This window comes from Lonchura striata, chromosome 9, assembly GCF_050655825.1.
Source record: "Lonchura striata isolate lonStrDom1 chromosome 9, ASM5065582v1, whole genome shotgun sequence".
Lineage (NCBI taxonomy): Eukaryota > Metazoa > Chordata > Aves > Passeriformes > Estrildidae > Lonchura > Lonchura striata.
The window spans coordinates 5,522,651-5,543,082 of record NC_140711.1 but is presented as its reverse complement, the minus strand read 5'-3'; the positions used below and the strand labels follow the sequence as shown (position 1 = coordinate 5,543,082).

The following is a 20,432-nucleotide window of genomic DNA, read 5'->3' as shown; positions in this document are numbered from 1 at the left end:
CACCCATCCCTTTCCCCTGAATAAAAGACCCCAACAATGAAACAAATTCAAACATGGAAATAAAGCAAAACCAAGAAACAGAATTCTATGAGAAACTTGCTTATAAATGTATGTCAGTGTTATTCTAGTAAAAGTATCTGCACATATACAACTTGTTGTGTATGCCACATCATTTACCTGCAAGAGAAATAAATACCTATGAAGGAAAGTTCCTGGGAGTTCTCATATCATGGTAATTGATACCTGTGTGCTGTAGCTCTGAATTCAGCCACATCCCAGCAAATAACTGGATTTTAAGGAGGAAAGACTTGGAACCCTGTTGTGTTATGACTATTACAATCCTGTTTGGAGGAGGCAGGACCCAGCCTTCTCCCTGTGTTATTGAATTGATAGTTGCTTGTTGAGATATCTCTCAAAGCCCATAAAGTGCTGTCTGACCCCAGGTCACATGTCAGGATTCTGGTTTAAAGGAAGGGTATTGGTATCATATCTCTCAGTAAATACTGTGAGGCAGGTGTAGCTACTGTCACAAAGGTAACCTCTGGCATGTTTTTCATCAGGGATTGGATAACAAATAATCTTCTTACATCATTCAGATTTCAGGCTTGGCTCCAGGTATTGGCACACAGCATGGGCATCACTCCCCTGTCCCTTTTCCCCACCCTTGTTGGTTTTGGTTGACTGGTATTTCAAAGGTTTGACAGCAAGTTGCTGAAAAATCTGCAGAGGCTTTTTTTTTTTCCAGAGGAACACTGACTGCCTTGATGGCCAGTGCTGGGTTCAGGTGGTACTACTACCTGCTGTAGCATCACTTGCTACTTCTCTTCTGCTTTTTTGTAGTCCTGTATTTTTGCCTATCCCTGCATTTGTGGCACTGGGAATTGAACTGGGTATTTCACAAAATAAACTGGATATTTGCCAAAGATGAGTGACAAACAAAGCCAAGGGCAGGCGGTGTGGCCAGAACTGGGACTTCAGGCATGTGATGGGTACATGGGTTGAGTTAGGAAAAAGGAAGAGCGTAAGAGATGGAATTAAGATTTCCCCACTGGCAGGGACAAAGGCTGGGGAAAGCCACTGTGGGGTAGGAGGCCAGGAGTGATTGCAGTGGGCTTATTACTGCTTGCCCCAGAAGTTGGTGGGCATTTTTGTCTCCAGTGTGGACTGCCTGATTTCTGCCTTTCTGGAAGAGGAGAGCAGGGTTCTGCTGTTTGTACAGCAGTCCCCAGCAGTTTCCATTGCTCAGGAGAAAGTAAGTTTGCTGTTATCTCTGTGCCAGTGATAAAGCTGAATGTAAACCTGTGCTGGAGCAGTTGAAAGGAAAGCTGAAAAGAACAACTCCCAGAGCAGGCAGGGTGAGAGTGGGAATGGGAATATATTATGGTTGACCTGCTAGTGTATATGCCTTTGTTTTCAAAGTGAATACTTCAGCAGTTGGTGCAGCGTGCTGGGATTTAGGTGTTTTGTTTTACAAGGACCCTTGGAATGTCTGGAGAATAGCAAGTTGTAGGTATATGACTATTGCATAAAAGTAGAGCTGGTTGTGTAGCATTGAAGAAACTTAAAAGTGAATTTTTACTCTTGCTCTTATAAATAGTTTCATTAAATTAAAAGACTGTGTAGATGGCTCTGTTGCTTGCAGCATAGCTGTGGGTAAAATGAGAGCAAGCAGTGAGTATTTACAGAAGGTTGGAAGTTCTTGCAAATTCAGGAAACACTACCCCTGTATTTTATTTGAAAACTCATCTTGCTTAGGACACCATTCCAAGTGGGTGGAGGGGCTGAGCAGCATGAGGTATCAAAACAAAAAAAATTGTACCCAAAATGGTTCATATCCTGTTCCAGTTCAGCCCAAAGATGAGCAGGGTAGAACTGGGAATGATTCAGTTATGAAAAGGGGTTTTAAGCGTAAAATAATATTATTTGTAACAATTAGGGGGAATAGTTTTACTCTGAGTTCTCCCTATCTGTCTTTCTCTCCTTTCATAGCAGGCTTAGAGTGGCCTTGCAAATTTGGAAGGGAGGACTGTCTGGGTTTTTCAGTGTCAGTTTAGATCACCGTGATGTAATTCTGTCTAACACATGAAGAGCCTTTTGCTTGGCCTAGTAGAGATTAGGAATTAGTGCTTGTCTGTGGATATGCTGAGCCCCTGTTGCATGTGCTATGAATAGGACAAAGGGAAGGCAGTGCTTAAATAGTGAGGGTCCGAGCATTGCATTTCCAAAGTGGCAATTGGAATCAGATATTTACTTTAATGCTTTTTCAGAAGAATTGTTGCCAAAATGAAGGTGGGTTTTTTCATTTTTAAATAGTTCTGTCCTGCTCCAGAGCACTAGCCGCCCTGCAAGTTTCAGGCTTTTATTCTTTTAAGCGTTTTGTTTGTCACAATAAGGCTAACTTTTCTAGATTTGTAGTTTCTAGCTGCTTATTGCAACTGAAAGATAGAAATGAAGAAAAATTAAATTTACAAATTAGAGAGTCTCGTGAAGCCATGTGACTTGGGAAACTGGAATTCAGAGCAAAACATACCAGAGCACATAGAAGTTTATAGAAATGGAGCTCTGGCATTCTCTTGAGTCTTCGTTATCCAATAAACATTATGAACTGAGGAATCTTTCAAGGAGCCTTGAACAACTTTGCTGAGGTTTTTTTACATAACACGTGGAATCAAAGTAGCTAAGCAAGATTAAAAAGAACTGTAACCCAAACAAAATGGACAAAACCAAATGTCTGTTTACATTTTTGCTTAAATTGCAATTTTTCTGTTCCTGCCCTGAAAAGTGGCATTGGAGAGATCTCATATAGTTTGCCACTGTTCTTTCTTTTTTTCTTAATTTTCTGTATATATTTATCCAATCAATGCAAAAAGAAGTGGTTGTTGTCATTTTTATGAACTGTGTAAGAAAGAACTTAAATTCTGCCCTGCCCTGCAAAACATCAGCTTAAGGGTACCTGGAGGAGGGTCTTAGTGGGTCTGGTGTCAGGTTTGAGCTCAGGGAAGCAGTTGACTTTACATTTTCTCAGTATATGACAGTTAATGTGGAAAAAGGTAAGTTTAGGGCTTGTGAATCCCTTGCCTTTTCAAGCTAGGTGATGTAGACTGGATGAGAGCTGCTGGCAGCATTTCTTTAAAAAAAATTGCCACGTGTTCATTTTATATTGCAGTGGCCAGTGGAGAGAGATCAGGAGACACTGAAAGGTAAACAGAAGAACTTCAGTAGCCAAAGAAGAGCAAAGTGAAAGTTTCCATTTGAAGCACAGAAAAAAAAAAAAAATAGTGCATGCTTTGTTCTGCAGTATCTCCAAAATCCTCTTTTTTTGGGTAACTGGGATATTAGCAGGCTTTGGAAGGCACCTCTCAGCTCTCTAATTGTGGAAGATTTTTGTTCTTCTGCAGTGTGGAGTGGCAAGCAGTGCTGCAGCACCTCTCTGAAAGCACCTGGGAGTCATAAGCACACGGTGTGGTGGTAATTTAAACTAAAAAGCAAGTTCGGATCAGCATAAAGAGCCAACATTGAAATTTGAAGTTCTAACTGCAAGTAAGAAACCTTTTTACACTGTAAGGATAGTCAGCTATTGGAATAGGTTGCCCAGAAAGTTTGTACTGCTCTGAAGGTTTTCGAGACGTGTGTGAGGAATGCCCTGGTTTAACCCTGCTTTGAGCAGGCCCCAGAGAGAGACTCTGACCTCCATGTGTTGCCACATACTCTGAATTTCTGTGATTTCTGTGCCATTCCCACTTTCCAGGCAATATATTTGGCATCTTTGTTTTCTGAATCACTTTTTCCATTCTTGAGTCAAAACAGTGTTTTGCTTTATGGTGAAACTGGAAGATACTGTATTTTACTTTATCCCTCATATTTATTCCTTGTGAAAATGTTTATTGGCTCCCCAAGGCCAGGAATCTGAAATTTGCTTTTGCTCCTTAAAAATTTTACTCCTTTGCTACTTCTTGAAAGCCAAGTTTATATTAAATCAGTTTTCTTTCACAGTGCAAGTGGAAGGGCAGACTCAGACTGGTCCTCTGTGGCTTCCTTCTGCTTTACTGTTGAATTTATTTTATTAAACTGTCCATTGATTTTTTTTTTTTTTCCCTTCCTCATCTCTGAAAAGGCATTTGTTTTGTCACAGCACCTGACATCCAAGGATCACAGCATTCTGAACAACTTGAAATGAAATAACAAGTTCACAGAGAAAATCAAGATGCTGTGTGTGCACAGCCAGGGCAACGAAGAGAATTTTGCTGGTCAATTCACCAAATCTGCAGCAAATCTAAGAGCAGAGCTTGAGTCTCTTTTTTGTTTGTTTGTTTGTTTTTCCATTAAATCTCATCTTCTCTCAGTGTCCCTGTGTAAAACCAGCAACTTTTCCCCTCTGCAGTTGGAAGGCCTGATGCTCCTTGTTCACACTAAAACTGTCCACACCAGTAAGTTGCTCATGTTCTTCCTACCTATTCTGCATGCCCCTTGTTACAGAGCACCCTGTGATAGCCTAGGAAGGGCAGTGTGTATATTCTTTGCTAGTTGATGGTTGCATAATTTAATTGTCAGTGCCCATGAAATAAATCTTTTAAAGACCCATATTTGCCTGAGAGCCTTGCTGAGGTTTGTAATTTTCTTTCAAGATCAAGTCAGCTCTTCTGTTCTGCAAGAGCATTGTCCTTAGTAAACAATGTAGGTTACCAGGAGAAAAGCAAGTGGTGTTGCACCCACCTGGGACCTTATATTTTATACCTACCACCCAGATCCTGTGTGAGACGCACACACATAGTCTCTCATCTTCCTTCCACCACCCTCTCTTCTTCACAGTATCACTAAGTGGTTGGAGCTGGGATTAGTGTCTAGGCTTGGGCAGACTTTTCTTTTTCTACCTAGAATTCTCTAATTGGGTATTTGCAGTGGGCCTCTGAAAATGGTGGGGTTGCATTAAGTACAGCCAAGGGGCAGAATTTTGCCTACAGAATAATTTCTTCCCAACACTGATGCGTGAATGGGGAAGATAAGATTTGCACATCCCTGGAACTTTTCTTCCTCATGGCAAATAACTAAAAGCTAGTCTCACATTAATAGAGAAATAAGCACTGTGGACTTGTGTTCAGTCATTTCTTATGGTGAAACTTTTTTTATTCTCTTAACAAAACTATCTATATAGTTTGACTCCTAAATTCAGTTTAACAGAGATTTTCTGTAGAAATGCAAATGTTCTGTTGGAAGATCCCCTGACGAGCCACAGCGATACAGAGCTGAGACACGTATCCTGCTTTGGCTGAGAACCTCAGTACTCTCTGCCATACAAGTGCTCTGCATCCTGAATCCTCTTTTGCTTGCTTTTTCTAGTGTGATGCAAAGTATACCCCCAACCCTTTTCTCTTAATGCCACTGGCAAGGGGTGTGCTGAAATGGATGCTTTGGGTGGGGGGTGGGGGGGGGGTAGCTCTTTTATGGTGTTCTCTGACTTGAGTGTGTGGGATAAGCACCCAGAGTACAAAAAGGGTGCTTATTTGTACAGTTTTAGAAATCTGGAGTTATATTTAACAGGAAATAAAATCACAGCACACGCTCTTTGGAACATACTTGGGTTGCTTTCCAAATAAGGCTTTTGGTTTCTGGCAGGAAAAATAGGACTCTCTTATAACAACAGAAAATACGAATAGGCTAGAAGAAATGCTTTGCAAAATCCCAGCTCAGCTGAGGGTAGATGTGCCAGGAAAGACCAGCCTTTTTGCTCCAGTAGTTTTAGGTGCAGTTTCCATTCCCCAAGAGCCCTGGGCTGAAGTGATCATGGAAAGCTTCTTAACTCCTCAAACTCGCCTTCACATGGATGAACACATGTTCCAAAAAAACAAGCCCCAAACCAGTTCAGTGTTACTTTTATCTCTCTGTGTGTTTGATGTTTTTGCTGGTCCCATTTGTGTCCTCCCTCAGACTGGTGATACGAGCTGCCAGTCTGATAAGCCATGGAAAGTACGCACTGCCCAATCCTTTATCCTTTCTACCACCCTTTGGTGTTCTCTTTGGGAGGCTTCTTTTTCTGTTGTTTTAACAAGTCATAAAATAAAAGCCTATTGTAATGCTGCCAAAATACAGGTTGCTTGAGGGAGAGTGGTGGGTTAATGTTTGTCAAGGGGTTGGGTACCTTCTGTCTCCATTCCCCTCAGCTACCAAAAATTCCTGCACCTGGCTTATAGAAGAGCCATTTTACACACATCTCCATGACAAGTGTATTTTTAATTTATTTTTTTAATGTGAGATTGCACTTTTGGGCAAGAAAGTTAAGGCATAACAGACTTGAAGCAATCCTTGCAAACCCCTCTCTACCCAGACTCCATAGGTATGGGATGGAACACAGATAGTCCATGTGCTGGTGGGAGCAGGAGGTTGAAATGAGCCTCCTGGCACCCTCTAAATGTGTTTTTGTCCATGCATAGTGTATTGCACTTATATACTTAGTGAATGTGGGAGGAAAGGTGAGCTTTTCCTCCCATACACACCCCTCTTTCCCTGTGGAAGATCTTCCTCTAAGGAGAACAGCCTGTGACACATTTCCTTCAGCAGAAATCATTATTTGAGGGTGGCACATAGTGAGGTGCTCCAGGCTTTCCAGTAGCTTCTGGGACTGGCAGGCTTCCCTCCCACCACTTGCAACTGCAAATAAAGGAAGAGCAACAGGCAGAGGAAGATTGCCTCTTAAGCAGACCTGGAGAGGAAGTTGTGATAGAAGCAAGAAATCCATAATGATCTGGCAGCCTGTGGCTGCAGCAGTACTATATAGAGAAAGCAGGAGAGGGCCGTGCTGTTATCCCAGAGGCACAAGGTGGCATATCCCCACAAAGGGCCCCTGCAAAACCAGATAATGAGGTGGAGTTCAGGGAGATGTTGGTGCCTTGGTAAGATGCTGTAGGCTGGAGGTTGTGATGCTTCTCTGGTTCCCTGGCACAGGGGATTGTGGTACTTATTAGTGTTAGAGTTAATTGGAAGTTAGAGTGTTGAAAGAAGCCTGCCTGATTTGCACTGGGGAGATAAACCTGAGGGAGCAAAAGCACCTGAAAAGCATCCTGCACTTTAAGCAAGGTTCTGAGTCCCAGATTACAACACCCTGCACTGCAGCTGCTGCCCAAAGGCTGGAGGTGCTGAGGTTTGCCCAGGTCCCTGTAGCTCTTGGTAGGCACCAGCCTGCCTGGGAGCCTTAGAGGTGCTGGTGGCATCCACAGCCCAGGTGGTTTGTGTCAGAGCAGCCAGAGCCAGCTCCTGCAGCAGATACGATGTGGCAGCAGTGGTCACCGCCTTTCTGTAGAGAATCCTGTTTCTGGAGTGGAATTCCTGCATCCTCCCAGAGATAACAGGCTTTCTGAGGAGAGGCTGGGCTGGGGGAGATAGATGGAGGTGCCTGGCCATGGTGTCAATTCTTGACAACTGTTCTCTGTTTAGCAGGCTTCCTGATTTCACCCACAAGTGTATCTTTATGGTTATAAATTGTTTGTGTTAAAAAAATCCAAGTGCTTTGATGATGTCCTCCCAGCCATAAGATAAAAAAGGCAGAAATGAAGAAGTCTACTCTTGTTTATTAATAAGTAATAACTTTACTAAAGGCTAAATACCATCCATGTTTCCATAAATAAACATGTAGATGAAATCTCTAAAATTTACTGCTTGTAATCAAAAGCAGTTAACCCAGAGACCTCAGATTTTTGTGGTCAGAGCTCCACACAGCAACTTTAGTTTTGTTTGCTAGGATCTGAGTGCTCTCTCTCAAGGTGGAAATGAGAAAACCAGTCACTAAGTGTAAGTTATGAATTATGAGAAAGATTAATGCTGTGTGGGAAAAGATTAGGAAAGATTAGGCTGTGTGGGAAAATTAGCTAATGCAAAAATCAGTTCAAATTTGGTGTATTTTGAGTGATGGGACAGGCTTTTTTCCTTGGTTCCCTGAGACTGCAAAGCTAATAATTAAAAATATCTATATTGCACAAAGTAATAAACATCCTCTACGCAGGAAAGGAGAGTATTGTGCTTGCTGGCTTGCCTTTCCCCTCCTTCACTCTTCCCCATTTCCAAATTAGAGACTGGAATAAGAAGAGGGGCTTTTATTTTTTTTTTTTTAATTGGGTATAGGGGGTGTGTTGTGGTTTTGGGGGTTTCCTATGGTTTTGTTACTTTTTTTTTCCTACTCTTGCTCTTACCTTGCCCCTTTGCCTGCCTGCAGCCTCTGACATAGTCTGTGCAGGAGGAGGTGGATCAGGGGGCCTCCTGGGGCTGGGGCCTCGCTGTCCCTTTCCACTCGCGGGACCGGGCAGGAGCCCCAGCTGTTCGCTCACTTCTCTAAGCCGTGGTTTTCAGGCTGATCAGAGCCCTCATGAGCCACTGCTCACTAACCCTGCATGAAACCGGTCTTGACCAAAGCGGGTAATACTGAGCTCTGGGGCCGTCGTGGGGCTAGGTAGGGCCCGCGGGCGGTTCGGTGCCACGGCAGCCTGAGCCGCGTCTGCCGCTGGGCTGCGGTCGGGAGGCGCGTTCCGCGGTGAATCCGCAGGGAAGGTGCAAAGGGCCTGTGGCGCGGATATCAGCCGGGAGCCGGCGGCAGCGCGGCCCCGGGGGCGCAGAGCGGGCGGTAGCCGCCCGCGACTCGCTTCCCCCGCCGTGCGGGAGCGGGGCCGCCGGCAGAGCCGCAGGCTCCCGGGGCGCTCGGCCGCAGCGGGGCGGCCCCGGCGGCGCCGGGCACGCGTGGCGGGCCGGCCCCGCCGGGAAGGGGCATGTCCCGCTGACGTGCGGCCCGGGGATTGGCAGCGGCCCGGCCTATATAGGCGGCGGGGCGGGCGCCGCGCCGTTCTCCCAGGAGCGCTCCGTTTCTCCAGAAGGGCGGGCGAGCGGGCACCGGCCGGAGTGAGTCACGGGGGATGGGGGGCGGCCCCTCCGCCGCGGCCGCGGCGCCGACGTGGAGGCTGGCGGGGCGGCCCGGCCCGGCCTGAGGCGGCCTTGCATCCTCCCCAGGGCACCGACGTGTCGGCGCTGCCTGCAAAGTCCGCTCTAACTTCCCGCCGGCCGGGCCGGGCAGGGCAAAGTCCGGCGAGGGAGGGCATCCGGCGGCGGGAGGTGGGGAAAAGTCTGGCCCCGCGGCCGCGGACAGCGGTGGCATGGCAGTGCCGGCCGGCAGCAGCTGCCGTGGGGGGCCGGGCCGACAGGGAGGCCGGGACCCGCGGCTGCCTGGGGAGGGGGCGGCCGGGCCGAGGCGCGGCGTGGATCCCGTCCTTGGTGGGAGAGGGTTAGTGGCGCAGGCCGAGGCGAGTCCGTGCCGTTCCCGGCCGTCTTGAGGGGTTGATTCCGCTAGGAGCCAAAGCGGCCGGAGGCGAGCGTTCGTCCGATGCTGGTCAGCCCGCGTAGCGCCGGTGGCGGGCAGCCCAGCCTGCCGTGGCTATAGAAGGACGAGCGCCCTGGCCACTGTCGGCGGGGGGAGGTGCCAGCGCCGGGCCCGGAGCTGGCCGTGCCCGCCGCGCTACCGCCACCGGCAGCGTTCCGGGGGCCGCGGAACCGCGCTCGCGGCTGTCACTGGGCCCCGCGGGAGCTCCTGCCCTCCGCTCGCCTGATGCGGCCGCCCCCGGCCTGCGCCCCGCAGGGCCGCGGCGGGCCGGGGCCGCCGGGGCTGCGGCTGCCCCGTGGCACTGGCCGCGCCCCGACCCCGGTCCCGCACGGTCCTGGCGCGCTGGGCGCGCCCCCGCCGCCCCCTCCCGCCCGGCCCCGCGGGGGGCGCGGTGACAGCGGGGCCCGCCGGGCCCTTTAAGGGCGCCGCCCCGCCCCGCCGCCCCGCCCCCGGTGCCGCCAGTGCTGAGGTGGCGCTGGCGGCGCCGCCCGCCCGCCCGGGCCCGCGGGCCTGGCGGCTCCCCCGCCCCTCGGCCGGGCACCGCGGGGCCAGGCGGAGCGGCGGCCCCGTGCCGCTGCCCCGCGGGTCACGGCGGCGGTGCGGGCCTGGGTAGGCTCCGGGCGCAGACAGCCCCGTGCGGGAGGCTCCCCCGCCGCTGCCCCTCTCCCAGCCCCGCTATCTGTGCCTGTCCCACCGGCCGGCCAGCAGGACGCGGCCGGGTGCACGTCCTGGGTGGCGGGGCCGCCACGGGGCTCCTCCTGTCCGGGGCCGGCGCTAGTGGAAGGGTAAACATGGGGGATGGGTCAGGGCTGCCCGCGGCCAGGGCTGCGGTCGTGTTGCACTCTATGATGCACTAAGTCGGGAATCGCTACGAAGGGAGACTGCGTTCTGCCACACAGCAGCTGTCTGTCAGCCTGATTCCCTCAAATCTAGAGGACCTGGGCCTCCAATCTCTGAGGGGGCCCGTCGGTTTTCAAAAAGCAAGTATTCTCATCTGTGTCCATTCATCAGCCAAGAGGTTAGCCCTATCCTGTGTGACAGTGCCTACCACAACCAGCTCAGCCCTGTTGCTGCGTGTGGTTCTCACCGCATGGGATTAACAAAGTAATAATGTTTTTGTTAAATATATTTTTAAATAACATGTAACTGACATTTCCATCCCCAAGAAGTGATTGTGTTGACAGTGTAACTCATGACTTCGCCTTTGTTTCTTTTTATACAAATGTTTCCTGTGTGATTAGGGTCTGGCCCTTGCTGGAGGTTATTTTTGGAATGATTTCGTTCTCTTTATTGAGGTGTACTTTAGATTTCTGTAACTTCTTTGGGTACACAAGGCCAGCACTACAGGCAGTGTATCAACCAGGCAGTTTGAAACCTGTTGACCCAGTCAACTACACACTGGCATGACGTAGCTGTAATCTTGGTTTCAAAACCTAAATGGGAAGCCAAGGAGGTGTAAGATCCAAATGCAATGCTTGAACGGCTGGTTTTGATGTTACATTTAAAATACCATTCTAATGGTTGCCTCTGATTTTGGCCAGAGATTAATCCCTGAGGCCTACAATATACCAGATGCTTGGGATTGCTGGAGATGAGGAGTATTTGTTCTTAGCTTCTTGTATGGGTGACAAAGCAGAAATTTATAGGGATAAACACTGCCCTTTGATTTTGCATTGAATGTCTGGCTGCTCTCTGAGGTGGAGGCTGCAAGGAGGATCTGTGCAGCTGGTGTGTACACAGTGAAACCAGCAGCTGTGCCTTGAGGTTGTCTCTTTCAAGTAGGTGCTATATTGGGTATTGTTCACTATTATCCTTACCCTCCTCCTCTAAGGAGGAAAATGCGTACAAGATCATCCAGGTGGTGTTTTCTGGAGAAATGAGAGTTATAACCACATCTGTGCCTTTAGCAAGGTTCCGGCCAGAGCTTGACAGCTGTTTGTGATGTCTAGCATGCTTCTCCCTCCTACTTTCGTTTGGAGCTTGCCATGAAGTTGTGGCACCCTCATTAGTAACCCAACAGGCTGGAGGAGCTGCCACAAAGTCTGCAAGCCTTGCTGAGATAGTCTGGAACAGGTGCAATAGTAGTAACTTGCTTTCCTTGGATCTGCAGCAGCTTGAGCAGTGCAGGCATGTACCATGGACACGTTACCATGTTTTACACTGTGGTGTAACCCTGGACAGCAAGGAGATTTCTCCAAGATCAGGTTGCTAGCCACCCTTTCTGTACACTGCAAATGCCTTGCAGAGATCTGCATTGCTGCAGCAGCTGTACTTCAGCAGCATGACTGGCTGTCCCAGTACCTGCTGCCTCATTCCTGGATTAATTGCAGCATTAGCTCTATTGCTCTGACAGCACAGTTTGTGCTGCCTTCTGCCTGTTAAAGGCATGTTGAAGTAGGGAAAAACAATAGCCTTGGCTGAGGTGCAGATCACGCCTGTATGACTCTGTTGCGTCACTGTTCTTCTCTCCTTTCCTTCTGCCACCATCAGCCTTCCTTACTGCATCACAGCTCGAGCATAATGTGAGACACCTCATCAGCAACACTGTGTTTTTAGGAATGACCCTGGTTTTGGGAGCCTTTTCTAATATTTTGGAAGATCAGAGATGGCAACTGGCACTTTCCTGCAAAGCAATCAAGTTTGCTGTACAGAAGATGGTCCAAGCAGCACTGCAGGGTGTGTGTGGGAGAGGAGCATCTTGTCCCATGTGCAGGCAGAAGCGTTGGGTTTTAGGAGAGTGCAAGCTCTGCAGAAGCACACAGAACAGCTCTGGGGCACTCTGGGTGTGGATATTGTACAACTGACAAGCATGTGCACTGTACTGGCTTTTACTTTTTTCCTTGTATTCCTAAGCACTTTTTCAGGAGATGGAAATCTCTTCCTAGCAGTGTATTTTTCTTCCTGGTTCTGCCTTTTGTACATGTTTAAAATAGTCCATGTAAACCGGTGTAAATTTTCTTCTTCTAACTTTCAGATTTAGGCCTAGAGGCAGAATTTGGTGCCTGGTGCATGATCTTATTGCAATAAAAACTGCAGAGCTGGACTGCCCAGCAGTTGAGTGTAGAGAGCCCTGAGTGTTTGCCTTAGTTTGTGAGGATGTCTGTGTTGATTCACCCAAGCTCCACTGAACTACATTCCTAACTTGTGACTGATGGCAGTGTTGTTGGCAGGTTTTCAGGTTGTTAGTCTCTTCTGACTAGAGTAGGTCTTGCTTGCAACCCTGAAATTTCACGTTTTGAACATCTGCTATTAATTGACTATATTTTTTGCCTGATATTGGATGGCAGCTCTTGTAGCCAGTGTGGTGAAAGAGTAACTACTCCAGACTTCCTGCTGTGAAGTTTGAGTAGATAGTGGCACTGCCTGTAGAGCTAGTGAAATATGACAGGTGTCATGTGTGAGGAGATGCAGCTGGGTGTTTTGGATAAGGTGCAACTTTGAAAGGTACAGGCAGTGCTCTCTTGGAAGTCACAGTAAGAGGGATGTCATGGTTTTCTGTTGTCTTTGACCTAACTTGTTTATTTTAATTGTTTAATTTTTTTTTTCTCTATAGCAAAAGCTGGCAGGCTGACAAACAGGCAGCTTACAGGACGGACTCTCTGGCTACTGACCATTTAGCTGGTAAGTTCTTATTTTGGGAGAGCCAAACATCTTGCTGTTGCTGAGCTTGCCAGTCAGAGTGGCTTTCTGAGTCCTCCCTAAGTCAGGCACCTAAATAAGTTTCTCATGAAGATGCAACAGCTTCCTGGGTCCTTTCTCTTTTATCTCTAGGGGTACACGATAGTCTTGGACTGACTCCAGCCATTCACATACTCATGCAAAAATCACACACCATTAATAATAAAAAAATTAATGAGACTGTACTTTAGGTTAATTAGAGTATGCTTTAGAAATTCGTGGTGTCCCCCTTTCCAGTGACCTCTTATTCCCCCGTCTAGTGTAACCTCTTCTTAGGTTGCAAATCCTCTGCCTTCTTAAGGAGGAGCCCTGTTTTTGGTGACCACTGTGTAGGGAGGAAATATCCCCTCTAAATTTCTGTCTGTTTTAACAAGGAAATTGGGCAGCCAATGAGCCCTGTGGGTGCTTTTCAAGATGATGACTGGAATAGTGCTCAGTAACATATACTTTGTCTTTCTGGACTGACTTTGTTCACCCTGGGTGGTGTTGGTAATAGTGTTGCCACTTTCATTCTCTTCCAGTGGCATACCCGGATTGTGTGTGGGTGGGAAGTCGACAATGAGCTCTGTGGCAGTTTTGACCCAGGAGAGCTTTGCTGAACACCGCAGCGGCCTGGCCCAGCAGCAAGTGAAAGGTGAGTTCCTGTGATGTGCCTCCAGATTCAGACTGCACAGACCTCTTACCCAAGGTCACTCTATGTGTCTGGTTCCCCAAAAGTGTACATTTTCCTTTCCTAAATTAGTGTTTTGCTGGACTAGCTTTCTACCCCCAGCAGCACAGTGGTGGTGCTGCACAATGCAGGGCTGTGAGGAGATGGCCTGAGCACTTCCGAGAGCTCTGGCTAGGAGCAGTGCTCTCAGCCCTGGGGTTGGGCACTGAGCTACATGAGATCCTCATGTATCAGTGTGCTGGGCTATCATTTCCACCCTTTACTCAGCCATGTGCTGGGAGGTCACTAACTCTACAAACTGACTCAGTGGTGGGTTTTGGCATCTATTCCCAGAACTGTCCCATTTGGTATGGCCCAGTGCACAGGTGAGTCGAACATAATGTACAGGCATACAGGCTTTCCCTAGACTTTGGCCTAGCTATAGTCCTTCTCTGCCTTTTTCCTGGGCTTATGTTTATCTTATCCCCTTCTGACCTGCACCCTTTGGTCCTTTCACTTCTTTCTGCTCAGCCTGTTTTCCCCTAATTGAGCCCCTCTTGACAGAGTTGGCAATAAGGTGCTGTTCACTCCCTGCACCCTCTGTCCAGCTCAGACAAGGCTGGTGGTTTGTGGCATCCACTGCAGTCTGTGCTATGCTGATGTCAGTTGTGCTCCAGACTTGGCAGCCCCATAGGCATAGTTATAATAGGATTAATAGCAGGGCACAAGCCATTTGCTCTCTCCTGTTAGTGGTACCTAATTACAATTGCACTGCCTGTGAACAGGGGCATTTCTGCAAGGAAAGTGACTCACTTGCCCTATTTGCTTTACCCCAGTTACAGCTTTAAACTCTGAAGAAGAGAATGATCCTCCAACCTACAAGGAAGCCTTCCCTCCACTCCCTGAGAAAGCACCATGTTTGGAAGCTGCCCAGGAACCTGCTGGTCCTTGGAGCAAAATTCGACCAATAAAGGCTTCTGTCATCACTCAGGTTGGTGGGAGTGGATGTCTTACATCCTGTCTTTTCCCCACTCCCCAAGTAGGTATGTAGGTGAAGTGAAGCATTCCCTGGAGTATGAAATCCTTGGTATGCCAGCCTCTTCATTGTATTCTACCCTGGCACTGCAGCTGAGAGGTAGGACTGCTCTGGAGGGGAGGGATGTGTTGGAAAACTGTCCAGAAGGAGCTCTGCATGCCTGTTCCACAAATAGCTGAAGCAGGTTCGAAGGGAGGATTGCAGAATTCCTGTAGTGAGTGCTAATCCCCCTTTAGGAAGCATCCTAGTGTGGGGCAGACTGGCTGCTGAAGTGTTCCTGCACTTCCCTGGGCACAGCTGGTTCGTGTGCTGCACAAACCTGGGAGGTCAGCTTGCCACTGAAGTCCTGTATAGCCATGAGAGAGAGAGGAGCTGTCAGGCAAAAGCACACTGACAGCTTGCTGTGCTCTTTTCTGTGGCTGAGCAGGTGTTCCATGTGCCGCTGGAGGAGAGGAAATACAAGGACATGAATCAGTTTGGAGAAGGCGAGCAGGCCAAGATCTGCCTTGACATCATGCAGAAGACTGGAGCTCACCTGGAGCTGTCTCTTGCAAAGGACCAGGGCCTTTCCATCATGGTCTCTGGCAAGCTGGAAGCAGTCATGAAGGCTCGGAAGGAAATTGTTGCTCGACTGCAGACTCAGGTGAGCGCAGCTAACTGTTTCTCACTTGATCCTTGCTCTTCCCCAAGACTCCTAAATGCTTTGAGACCTTTGGGTGTGTGTGCTTATAAGCCAAAGAGGTGTTATTAGATGACTAATTCAGCTTTGCCATATATTTTCAAAGCATACAGTTGGCAATTTGGAATGGAAATGAGGCTTAAAATAGGGTTCAAAGCTAATTACAGGCCATGGTGTTGCATGAAGGGTGGAGTCTTCAATCTGTGACATTGTGCTGAGGTGCTGGTGCTGGAGGGTTACAGGCCCCTCACACAAAATTCATAGTATGTGAGAACGGAATGGTGCTTTCACTGAAGTTCTTCAGAGATGAATGTGGAGAGATGGGAGAAAGAAAAGTAGAGAAGAGGGAGTTGTGCCAAATGCTGGAAGTTTCAGATTGGGGTTCTGAGTTCAGTAACTTGAGCCCCATTGGTAATTACAGACTCCTTGTTTCAGTTGCTTCTCCTTTCAGTCCTCTGCATTTTGATTTCTTACTTTCAGGTTCTTGAGTTCATTATCAAAATGGTAGTTCATGTTAAGATCCATCACAGCCAGGTGTCATGGTGTGTTTTTAAGTGTAATGTCTGAGGTAGTTAATGCAGTAGTTAATACCATGTCTGCTCAGTGCTGTTCAGCCCATGTGTCATACCCTGCCAGAGGGACGAAAAGGGACAAACTCTACATAATGTACATCTGAAGAAATAGTTTAGTTTGTACTATAGATCCATGCCCCACTGTCCTCAAATATCCCTCCTACTTGGCCCCAGGTCTGAAAGGTGTGTCTGTATTGCACCTTCTTTGAGACTTGGCTGGCATCAGTATGTGAACAGGAAGTTGAAGAGTCACACCAAGTGATGTGTTTTTTATTTGATATTTCTTTTTCCATTGTAGCTTGAGTTGTAAGTGCCTAGTTATTAATAGTTATAATATTCCCTGGGATTAAGAACATAGTAGCAATCCTAAGATCTCAGGTCAGTAAAAACTTATTGCGAAGGAAAGAAGTCAGGAATCCCTGTTACAAGGCAGAGATGTTAGATTTAATGTTAGATTGAGAAGAGTTCTCTTTTTCAAGGGAAGAGCAGTCCCTGCAGCAGCATATGCTGCTTTGAAGACACCTTAGCACTCCGTAATGGTAAGCATAGTTGAGCTGTCTGCCTGTTGGAATAAGTTTCTGGTGTTGAATTTCAGTTTCCTAGGAGTCAGGCTATGTCTTCTTCTCTGTAGCCTTGACAGCAGATATCGGAGTTCAGATAAACTCTACCCCAGAGCTGTCATCCCAGTTGCTCTCTGGTGCTGAGAAACTGAGACAGTGGAGCATAGACACCTCCTCATCTGTGCCTTGAAGGTCTTTGCTTATTCAGAGTACTGCTCCTGGGAAAACAGAAGGCTTTTTAGGGAATAGTGGGGTTTAGACTCCTGGAATACAGGCACTTTCGATCAACTCCTCTGCCATAGTATCAGTTGTGTGCTAGATGTATGTTCTGGAAGGCATTGTGTTTACTCCTCAGTTGTAGCACTAAGCAGCATCTGAAAAGCTTTTCCTGTACAGGCAGGGGCTCTCACAGATGCTTGGCCTTTGTATTGCAGGCTTCAGCGACAGTTGCCATCCCCAAGGAGCACCACCGTTTTGTCATTGGAAAGAATGGTGAGAAGCTGCAGGACCTGGAGCTCAAAACTGCAACCAAGATCCAGATCCCCCGCCCAGATGACCCCAGCAACCAGATCAAGATCACTGGCACTAAAGAAGGGATTGAAAAGGCCCGACACGAGATCTTGCTTATCTCTGCTGAGCAGGTACTTCAGTCCTGTGATCTCTCTCATGTCATTATCTGAACTGCCATTTTGGTTCTCCACAGTATATTAGATGTTTGTAGCCACCATGGCCACAGCCAGTGGTAGCACTGTTAGTCTGAACAGAGATGTATACCATTCAACTGGCTGGTTGAGCACTGCTTCCAGGTTTTTCACCTTCTGATTGTCCCTTTTGTCCATCTCTAAAGTCATAGAAACACTTTTCATATTTTGAAGTGAACCATATTAGATGCCAGCTGAGATAAGACAGGAGATTAGAAGTGAATGTAATGAATTGGGAACAGCAGTATTTGTAGATGGAAAGGGGTGGAACCTGCAAACTGAAAAGGGTGCTTGGGCTAGAGTGTCAAGCAAGACAGCACTGGGAATTCAGCTGTATGTGGCAGAGATGGTAATATCAACAACAGTTTCTACTGAGAACTGTTCTGGATTCTTCCAGGATAAGCGTGCCGTGGAGCGGCTGGATGTGGAGAAAGTGTACCATCCCTTCATTGCTGGCCCTTACAACAAGCTGGTGAGTGAGCTCATGCAGGAGACAGGGACACGCATCAACATTCCTCCACCCAGCGTTAACAAGACAGAGATAGTCTTCACAGGGGAAAAGGAACAGCTGGCCCAGGCTGTGGCTCGTGTTAAGAAGATCTATGAGGAGAAGGTATGGATGGTCCCTAGAGCTTCCCATCTTCCCCCCACCTGCTCACAGCCCCTCTTCCCTTCTTGTTCTACTTCTGTGCATCCCTCAGTTGCATACTCCTCATGTCAGCTCTTGCTCAGCAGCTCTTGCAGTACATGAACCTGGGTCTTACCATTTCCTTGCTCAGCAGAGTGGGACTCGGTGTGATTCTGCCTGGGAGGTGACAGATTTCCTGCTTTTTTCTGTAATGGAAATTAGCAGACCACAAAGAGCTCTCTGGGTGCGTGTTTTCACAGGTGCTGCAAAGGAAGGAGGGAAGTGTGAAGGCTACAGTGTGGCCAACTGACAGTATCAAAATTTTTACATGAGTAGAAGTTGCTGAAAAGTAAATTTCACTTCAGTTTATTTTCCATTGCTAGCATCACTGTGAATATCCTTGTTGTGGGTTGTTGGTCTGTTTTTCGTCATGGTTACGTCTGCATTTGTACCAGTCTGAATTTCAACACAGATAATCAGCTTATAGCGTGGTGTTGCATTACAGCGCTGCCTGGGGACAGCTGAGCATTGTGCAAGGGTAGGGGTGTGTATGTGGTCTCTTCCATGTAGTGTCCCAGGGAGCTTAAACAGAATTTTTGTATTTCACCTTTAATTTTTTTGAGAATAGGGCTTTTTATAGGCAGATCCAAAAGATGCTAGGGTACTGCAGAACTCCTGTGCTCACCTTTGCTTTGATCTTTCCTGGGTGCTGAGCTTCACTGCATCTTGTGTCTCTTCCTTTCATTTTTGTTCTTCCCTGCTCCCTTGTGATTGATGCTCCAGTGCCTCTGCTCCTACAGAAAAAGAAGACTACTACCATCGCTGTGGAGGTGAAGAAGTCCCAGCACAAGTATGTCATCGGCCCCAAGGGTAATTCCCTGCAGGAGATCTTGGAGAAAACTGGAGTGTCTGTCGAGATCCCACCCACTGACAGTAGCTCGGAGACGGTGATACTGCGAGGCGAGCCTGAAAAGCTTGGGCAAGCATTGACTGAAGTCTATGCAAAGGTATTGATGGGATGGGCCAGGCTCCTTTGAAAGCCCCACAAAGATACATCCCTGGGCAGTGACAAAGTGGAGGGGGGTGGTCTCTGTCAGGCTGTCAGAGATGCAGCTTAGAACTCAATAACGAGAGTGCAGCATGGGAACTGGAAGTGAACTTTTGTGAAGGCCTCTTCCAGTCTGTCCATCAAACAGCTTCTCTGTCTCTCAGGCCAACAGTTTTACCGTCTCCTCGGTCTCAGCCCCCTCTTGGCTTCATCGTTTCATCATTGGAAAGAAAGGACAAAACCTGGCCAAAATAACTCAGCAGATGCCAAAGGTATGGATGAATTATTAGCTTACCAGCATTTGCAGTAGAATGTGGTTTAATCCAGTTCACTCTTTGTAGAGAGAGAAATGTATTCTAGTATGGATAAAACCAGGGAGGAAATTACACAGATCTTATATAGTCAGGGAAACTTCCAAATTCTATTGCCTTGAACACTTCCCATCCCATGTATTTTTAAGTGTTGAGTCCTTCAAAGGAAGCTTTATGTGTTAGTATTTGGAGAACTGATATAGTAGGAGACCTGGAAATGCTGAGTGCAATGAGATTTCTCCCTTGTGGGTTAGATGTTATCTGGAGAAAGGCTAGGTGAGGAACTTCTCCAAAACCCTTGCAGACTCAGGACAGCACCAAAACCTTATGCTCTAGACACCAATATTGCCAGATGTGTAGGTTGCCTACTTCAGAAATCATGTGTACCCTTAGTGGTAGGGATTGATGGTGTAGGCCTGACTGACAGCATTGACCTGGCTTGTGTCTTGGAAAATTCTTTTTGGTTTCCTTGCCTTGTGTCTCAAGGTTCACATCGAATTCACTGAAGGAGAAGACAAAATCACTTTGGAAGGACCTACAGAAGATGTGAATGTGGCTCAGGAACAGATTGAAGTCATGGTCAAGGATCTGGTAAGTTGATGTGCTAGTTCTAGTGTATAAGAAGAAAATGGGGAAAGGTGGGGAAACAGAACAGAGATGAAGTATAGTTCATGTCTGCAGGTATCTTCACAAGCTTAACTGAATTTACAGAGGGTGAGTTGTGTGGCAGGTGAACAAAAACCTTGGTTATGAAGCTTTCCTTAAAAAATCACAAGCACATCCTTAGTCTTTTGATGCAGAGAAGGAAAGATTCTCTTTCAGTCACAGCTGGAGAAGCATTTAAGTACCTTCAAATGTTTCATAAGCCTGGTTCTCTCAGCTCAAAGCAGAGGGGAGTGTTCTGCTCTGCTCACTAGCAGGAGGAGTGCTTGTAGCTGGCAGTTGGAGTCAGTGCCTGCACTGGCAGTGGGCACAGGCAGCAGCAGAGGGGGCCTGCCCTGCCTAGCCCTGTACAATTCTTTGTAGATCAACCGGATGGATTATGCAGAAATCAATGTTGACCACAAATTCCACCGACACCTCATTGGCAAGAATGGAGCTAACAGTAAGTAGGGTGCCTTTCTTATCCTTCCTGTACTCAGACTCTCTGTGATAAGCCTATCATATCATGGCTCTGCAGCTCAACCAGGGCGCTGCCTCCATTACATTGCCTCT

General features: G+C 47.6%; 1 protein-coding gene across 3 annotated transcripts in view; it reads left to right on the top strand.

The window, feature by feature from the left end:
- HDLBP (high density lipoprotein binding protein) overlaps positions 1-20,432 on the top strand; it is a 38,675-nt gene that overhangs the window by 5,091 nt on the left and 13,152 nt on the right. Inside the window, exons 1-11 of one of the 3 annotated variants that reach the window (XM_021547065.3) lie at positions 8,827-8,880; positions 12,909-12,976; positions 13,555-13,667; positions 14,519-14,673; positions 15,146-15,361; positions 16,964-17,170; positions 17,628-17,843; positions 18,659-18,865; positions 19,071-19,178; positions 19,704-19,808; positions 20,244-20,322. In XM_021547065.3, the coding sequence (XP_021402740.1) occupies positions 13,592-13,667; positions 14,519-14,673; positions 15,146-15,361; positions 16,964-17,170; positions 17,628-17,843; positions 18,659-18,865; positions 19,071-19,178; positions 19,704-19,808; positions 20,244-20,322 (1,369 nt within the window). In that variant the 5' untranslated portion in view covers positions 8,827-8,880; positions 12,909-12,976; positions 13,555-13,591. Of the gene's footprint in view, positions 1-8,826; positions 9,091-12,908; positions 12,977-13,554; positions 13,668-14,518; positions 14,674-15,145; positions 15,362-16,963; positions 17,171-17,627; positions 17,844-18,658; positions 18,866-19,070; positions 19,179-19,703; positions 19,809-20,243; positions 20,323-20,432 lie in introns of those variants that run through there. The other 2 variants (XM_021547068.4, XM_021547066.3) reach the window with 2 other exon arrangements.